Source organism: Sprattus sprattus (genome assembly GCF_963457725.1).
Source record: "Sprattus sprattus genome assembly, chromosome: 10".
NCBI classification, from domain to species: domain Eukaryota; kingdom Metazoa; phylum Chordata; class Actinopteri; order Clupeiformes; family Clupeidae; genus Sprattus; species Sprattus sprattus.
Genome location: NC_137908.1, coordinates 7,776,056 through 7,783,748, shown reverse-complemented (window position 1 = coordinate 7,783,748; position 7,693 = coordinate 7,776,056). Strand labels below are relative to the sequence as shown.

The following is a 7,693-nucleotide window of genomic DNA, read 5'->3' as shown; positions in this document are numbered from 1 at the left end:
TGGCGGCGGGATGGTTGTGTTCATATGCTGCTGCTGCTGCTGTGAGCCACAGACTGGTGGATGATATTGTTTTCTTCTTCTCTTCTCTCTCTCTCTCTCTCTCTCACACACACACTTTCTCTCCCTCTTGCCTTTTCTCGCTCCGGGGAGATATTGTAGTTGCAGAATGTATACACTAAATATCAGCTCCAGTGGATCAGCTACGAGCTGCCCCTCAGGCACGCCATCATGGCTCCGCTTATTTGGACGAATGAATTATTAATGTCCCACTGACTTTCCTCAGGTTCCAGCTCCCCCTCTCCAACCAGCAGCCGTGAGTGTGGATTGCAAAGTCTGCTGCGAAGGCATTGGCACGTTTTTATTATAATCTTACTTCCATTCTCTCTCTATCTCTCTCTCTCTCTCTCTCTCTCTCTCTCTCTCTCTCTCTCTCTCTCTCTCTCTCTCTTCTATCTCTCTCTTTCCAGTCGGCAGCCAAAAGAAAGGCCTCTACGCAAGAATCACTTCACTTTTTAAAAAAGGCAGTTGGATGGGAAGAAGAGGCACTCTTTGACCTTGGAAAATGAAGATGTTGTTGCCATGGGAACTGTTAATCCTTCTGTCACTCAAGGACTGTCTCGCAGGTAAGATGTCCCCTAAGTCGTCTTTGATGTTACACACCTGATCTGCATGCGCCTAACCCCCGTAGGGGAAACAGGTCTTTTCTTGCCCTTTTTCTCATTTTCATCATGTTCTGGCTTCTTCAAAAAGAGCTCTGTGCTTTTGGCAGTTTGAATGCACACTCCTGTGGTTCCACAGGCTTTCCATCAAACCTGTCATCTTTGGAATAACGCACATACATTATGCACAAAACACCTGCGATGGAGGATGGCCTACATGTTGTCTTCACACGTGTTGGAAGCAGATTGTTTTGTGCTTTTTTTATTATCTTTGATTTAGTGGTTAATAGCAATTAGTTCCCCTAGTAAAGATTGTTCAGTCGTTTAAGTGAGATTGATGTCACACTAACCTAACGGTGCCAAGGTATGTTACGCGTGTTAAAGCAATTTTGGCAATTGCGGTATCTCTCTACAAAGTGTTGATCAAGCACCGTACTCTGGCTGAACATTTTCTGGTATGTTGCCACATGAATGAGCTTGTTGCCTTCTCAGCACTCTTGGGCACTCATCACCGCCTTCACTTCTGGCGCATACTCACAAATGACCGACTTTGTTAACAACTGCTACTTGCCCCTCTTATGTAACTACTCACAGCCACAGAAACAACCAGCCATACCTCTCTCCAGGCCATTACGACCATGTTGTTCTCTTGTGGTAGTCCTTAATGTGCCTGGCTTTTGACTACATTCATACATTTAGCATTTTGGGTTCATGAAAATTCAGATAGAGTGGAGGCACTCTTCCTCTCTTGACTGCTGTGAGCATTCGAGTCACACTGAGCGAATACAATTGGGAAGATGACAAGCTCCGTCAGATGCCGAATATTCAATTCAGATGAAGTTTTGTGCGTGAGCACCAGTCACTCCAAGATATGTACTATAACTAGCCCCTATACTTTGAGTAAACATCACACTGCAAAAAATGCCCCTCTAGATTTAAGACAAATAATTACATATTTAAGCAGGATTTTGCTTAAAACAAGCAAATTTGGCTGCCAGTGCGTTAAGCAAATTTGGCTTGTTAAGATTTCTTAAAATAAGTAATATTTGCTTGAAAAAGGTAAAAATAACCTTACCAAGAAAGCACTAGGTAAGTACAATTTAGTTAGAAACAAGACCAACTAGATTTTTCATCTCAATATAAGAGTAATAACACTAGGTTAGAAAAGCATTTTTTGCAGTGCATAAACACTCATGTCTTTACACAATCTCTGACTATACCGGCTAAGAGAAGAAATCTGACTAATCAGAAGCTATGCATCACACTCAGCCTCAGTTGTGAGTGAACAGTTGCAGTCTGAGCACATGATTACAGAGCCATTTGCATTCTAACCACAGGTGCTTCCTGATTGCATGGCTTTATATTCAAGCTGCTTATTATACTGGTAGAGTTGCATGTTATCATTCATCCTTTCTGGCCTTTTTTCCTATGTAAGACCTTTTTATTTTGCTGAACCCAGGGGGTCCTGAAAGGCCAACCTGCACATCATGCAAATTCAGATTTCAATGTTACATTCAAAGCAAAGGATACATATAAGAATGTACTGTGAGTGTAGTATGTGATTATCTTGGAGTTCATCGTAGGTCAAATTCATTATACAATCAGCACCAGGGCTCCATGTGGGGGAAAAAAATTGGACATACACAAACTGGCTTTGCATACATATTTAATAGTCCAAATTCATGTTGTTTTGGAAATAACCAGCTCAAAGGTGACTTGGATTCTTTGCATTTGGTGTAATGTCACGTGAAAGACATCATGTCCCTAGTCGCATGGCCCGACTTGAAATGGATCATTAATTGACTTCATTTAAAGGACATACAGAGGGAACAAGAGCTCCTATGGAGCAGAAAGAGAGAAAAGGGAGGCCCTCACCTTAGGCAAAGCGCTCTCCCACTTTCATTACGCTGATGATGCGGGGAGGGAGCACTTCTCTTTGTCCTCGTCAAGGTGAGAGACCTGTAAAAACGCATCTCATCTCCCACGCGGGAGGGGACGGCCCATTTGAAGCGGCGAGAAGTAAGAGGGAGGGTGGGGCGGGGGGACGGTGGGGGCATGAGGGAAAAGATCCACTTCGTGAAGACGATTAGCTCGGCGAGGTGCTATGTTTATCCATTTAAGACATGATACATTTCACCAGAGTAATTATCCTAACGGGAGGTAATTACACCGCTGGATCGGCGCTTTAGTTCCCCGCTTACCAAAACAACAGACCTGACATGGCTGCCACGCTCGTTATGACTCTGCCAGGAACAGGATACCAAGAGGAGAAGGAAAGGCTGTGACTGTGTGGATGTGCCTAGTGTGCTCTATAGAGTGAGCTAATAAGCACAGTGAGCTATCTGTAATCTGCTAATTACCCCCCCCCCCCTCACAACTGCAACGCTGTGGGTTTGTCTGAATGCAGCATTCTTGTCGTAATCACACAAGTACAAAGACTGATTTTTGGCTTCCTTTGCGGAAGATAAATGCCCCTAAAATGTTCTATTAAAAGGTAATTATCATAATTATTGTGACTGTAGTTGTTGTTGCTGATATTGTTTGGCAAGTGGAGAGTTTAAAAGTGAAACACCATCCGCAGACATAGTATATGTCATGCACACTATATTTATGGGTGGGTGGGTGGGTGGGGTGTTCTGTGTGCTGTTGTTTTCATATAACAATACGTGGTATAGATTCTTAATTCAGTATCCTGAATAATTTTTCCCAGTTCTGCCCTAGACATATACCACGTATCATTATCTTGTGTTTTTGTATTTGTGCTTGGAAAAACAATAAACAAACTAAAGGAAAAAAAAGTGAAGCACCAACATTTCCACATACCTACAATGTGTCTTCATGTAATCCTGAATATGGATGTTGCTGTTACATGGATCTAACTGTATAACTATGCTGTGCTCCTCCACCAGAGAGACATATCCGGCATGGGCCTGTCTTCACTCAAGAGCCCAGTGATGGCATTTTCCCTTTAAACTCTGACGACAACAAGGTATTCATTAACTGCAAAGCTAAAGGCAACCCCCCTCCACATTACAGGTGAGACGCTTTTTCATTAACTCACCGGAGCTACCACAACTGATCACTTATCAGTGCAAATCATTTTATGGAGAAGAATTGACTGTAAGTGGTTGTTGTGTAATTGTAACTCCCTCCAGATGGAAGTTCAATGGTCAAGAAATTGATATGGACTCCAACTACAACCTTGTGGAAGGAAACTTGTTGATCAAGAGACCACAGGCCGCCCAGCACGGAGGCATTTATCAGTGCATAGCCACCAATGCAATCGGAACCATCGTCAGCCGAGAAGCCAGAGTGCAGTTTGCATGTAAACAACATTTTTCTCAACAATACATCACCAATACATCTCTATCATTCATTTTTGGAGATTGTTACATTGTCTGGTACTGCCTACACTGTAAAGTCCTACAGCTTTGAAATGTTAGGCCCCTTTTATTTGTTGTAGTTTCTTTCAAAGCTTGTCTGTTTATAGTGTATAGTGCCATTAGCCTCTGATCTAAGCATTGCCCCAATACCTGTCTCACAGAATGAAATTATGCTTTGGGCATACTTTATTAGCTCAGATAGCACATGTTTAGCAGAAATGTCTGGAGGGTTTTTGTTCACCTCCTGCTCAATGTTTTTTGCTTCCCTACAGATTAGATCTTACAGGTCTGTCATTGCCCAAGCCCTCAAGGAAAGCATCAACCAATCAATAGGGCTTATGAAATGATATATGTTCAGCACAGAAAAAGGCCATGTTTGAATGAGATAAAGATATATCCTATTTGAAATGTTCTATCGTAGTTTTTAAAAATCAGGTGGCAATTTCTGTCTGGTTTAATATTTACTATTGTCATTTATTTCTGAAAAAACAAACAAACATATTTTATATAGGCTGCTACCTAAAGGTTTAAACTTATATACGCTTTTGCAAAATGTCATAAAAAGGAAATGCAAAAATGTGATACTGTCATACCAGAGTGTGTCCAGTTATTATTATTAGTATTATTATTAATAATAATAATAATCATAAAACATTCTATCTAAAAGGTCACCTTTTATCAACTTAGAGCAATAACACATACAATAGTCAACAATTAAACATACTTTAGTCAATAATCAAACATACAATAGTCAACAATAGTGCATACAATAGTCGACAATAAAACACACAATATGCAACGGAGCATAGCTCAGCAATGAGTTAAATCGGTATCCTAAGGCCCAATCCCATTTCTCATCTCTACCCCTACCCTTACCCCTACCCCTTCGCCTTCGCTTTTTCAAACGGAGCGGTAGCGGAAGGGGTTGAAACGCTAGCCCTTCGAATTGGGATAGCACTTCAACAATTACGTACGTCATCAGTACGAAGCGTCAGCTGTTACGTTACCGGAGAGCGACAGCTGTCACTCACCAGATATAAACAAACATGGCGCCTGCAGCTGTTATTTACACAATGCAACATTTCATCAAACAAGTTTTAAAATCATGAATTACAAAGAAAATACTTTCATTTGTGTGATGCTTTCCCTGCTGTTTCCGACATTTTTAAATGGACTCGCGCGATGTTTGTTCTTTAATGATCACGGGTTCGCAATGCATTGAGGGAAATCAGTCTACCCCTCCGTTTGAAGTGTGCCCTCGGAAAATCTTCGTTTGGAGCGGTAGAAAGCGCTTCCCCTTCCCCTACCCCTCTGTCTTAACGTGAATTGGGACAGCCCTACCCCTCCACATGAACGCGCAAAACGGAGGGGAAGGGGAAAGACGAAGGGGTAGCGGGAGAAATGGGATTCAGCCTAAATGTAAGTCATTGAAGACTCCCACTATGCATCATATCCTAATGTATGACCACATGAAATGCTGTATTAATATCCTGCCCTATACAGAGGATGCCAATATTATTTCACGCTTAGCCATGCTGCATGTGCGATTAAGACGCTTACTTAAAATGACGGATGGCTTTATTGTGGGGCTGATATTTGCCGGGTCCTCCCGTGGGATCTGTATGGTATTTCTAAAGGTTCTGGTCTCTAGCGAGGGGGATGGGGGTGTGGAGGGGGGGACATCCTCTGCCGGACCTGGCTCTGCAGCGTGCTGCCAGGCACCTAATAAAAAGTAATGGAAGACCTTTTGTGTGTGCTTTGCATCCTCTCAGTCCTGCAGGCCTTCAGCAGCAAGCCGAGGAGCACCGTGTCGGTGAGAGAAGGTCAGGCCGTTGTTCTCTTGTGTGGTCCGCCCCCTCATTTTGGAGGTAAGGTTCACTAAGTTCAGTCACTCGCCCACCTCCCCACCCGCCCGCCCGACCGCCTGAGTCTCCTCCCACTCTCTGTCAGTCACCTCTGTTTGTGTGTGTGTGAGTGTGTGTGTGTGTGTGTGTGAGTGTGTGTGTGTGTGTGTGTGTGTGTGTGTGTGTGTGTGTGTGTGTGTGTGTGTGTGTGTGTATGTGTAGGGTAAAAATTAAAGGGCCGCCCGCCCGACCGCCTGTGTCTCCTCCCACTCTCTGTCTGTCACCTCTGTTAACAGGGGCTGCCGAATTTAACTTCTGTCAGATTGCTCTGGCTGTCTATAGTCACTCCTTGTTGAGTGCTAGATGTCTTGTTGTTAAGTTCAAGTAGATTCTGCAAGTGAACAGGAGAGTGTGATAATCTTGCATGTGGTGAGCAGAGATTCAGTGCGCTTCACAAATGCAGTTGCGATTCTGTCTTTCCTGTAAAAGATAAAACCTTTACCTCCTCGTTGAAGACATTCAGGAGGCAGGAGGCTCCTTCCCCCAGGAAGCTGAGGGACTCGCCCTTTTTTTCCTTTGCTGCATTTGTTCTTGCTTCAGAGTGTCCAAGCTTTATTTTTTTATAGAGCTTGCCCTGTGTACTTGCCGTGCTGTATGAATATACTGTACGTGTAATTGTGTGTGTGTGTGTGTGTGTGTGTGTGTGGGTGTGTGTGTGTGTGTGTGTGTGTGTGTGTGTGTGTGTGTGTGTGTGTGTGTGAGTGTGTGTGTGTGTGTGTGTGTGTGTGTGTGTGTGTGTGTGTGTGTGTGTGTGTGTGTGTGTGTGTGTGTGTGTGTGTGAGTGTGAGTGTGTGTGTGTGTGTGGGTAAAAATTAAAGGGCAGGTATTGGTGGCTTGTGCTGGTTTATCCTCCTCCCACAGCACTGTGGCTGCTCAGTGTCTGGGCGCAGCTGATTAGCTGCTCCTCAAAGTGGCCTGCGCTCTCACCGCCACACCGCAACCACCAGCGCAATTTCACGCCAGCAAACCCGCCATTTCTCCTACTCTCTGTGTCCCCTACCCAGCCTGTGGTCACCTAGAAACCAGCATCTCTCTCTCCCTCTCTCCCTCCCTCCCTTCCCCCCTTCCTACCTCCCTCACACTCTCTCTTTGTTCCTGCACTGCATGTCTTCATCCTTTTCTTTCCCTTTTTTCATGGATATGTGTTAGATGTGAAATAGGATTAGGCCTGGGGGCATTTCAAGGTCATGCAGGTTTGAAACAGTCATCAGGTCAGTCAGTCATGGATAGTCATCACCTCAACAAGCTAGGCGAGTGTTCATTTGGAGAAAAAAAAGGGGCATTCACGGAAGTGACAGAATCTTCTGGAAGCTCAAAAGCTTCTTTGCCGTGTGTAGTGTTTTCTGTCCACCGTAAATAGAGTGCCTGGGCATGCCCGGGTTGAAAGCCAGCTTGTAGTGAGTAGTAAACCGATGATATGTGGGTGCCTTCATCTGAGGAAAAGAAGAGGAGGAAGAACGAGCAGGAGGAGAAGAAAAGAAAAAGACAGATCCATTCAGTGTGCGCTGGAATGAGCCCTGGTTCAGTGCTGATATCTTGTCTGAAGATTTAAGACGATATGCCCGGCAGTCCTTTGGTGCGTGGGGACTACAGCCCTCTTGGAGCAGAGGGGGCCTTCACAGTCCCCCCCCTTCACACCACACACACCTCTCACACCCCTCACACTAATCATGAGAGGCCTGTCACTCCGCCATGACTTGCCCTCTAATGCTTTTAATGCACTGCCTTTCTCTCCAGACAGACGGCT

At 44.4% G+C, this 7,693-nt stretch overlaps 1 protein-coding gene across 1 annotated transcript in view; it reads left to right on the top strand.

Moving 5' to 3' along the window:
- Nucleotides 1-562: 562 nt before the first annotated feature.
- cntn6 (contactin 6) overlaps nt 563-7,693 on the top strand; it is a gene marked incomplete at both ends in the record, with an annotated part of 26,010 nt that continues 18,879 nt past the window's right edge. The window contains 4 exons of the mRNA XM_080846805.1: nt 563-623; nt 3,569-3,695; nt 3,815-3,984; nt 5,815-5,910. Of these exons, the coding sequence (XP_080702931.1) occupies nt 563-623; nt 3,569-3,695; nt 3,815-3,984; nt 5,815-5,910 (454 nt within the window). The remainder of the gene's footprint in view (nt 624-3,568; nt 3,696-3,814; nt 3,985-5,814; nt 5,911-7,693) is intronic.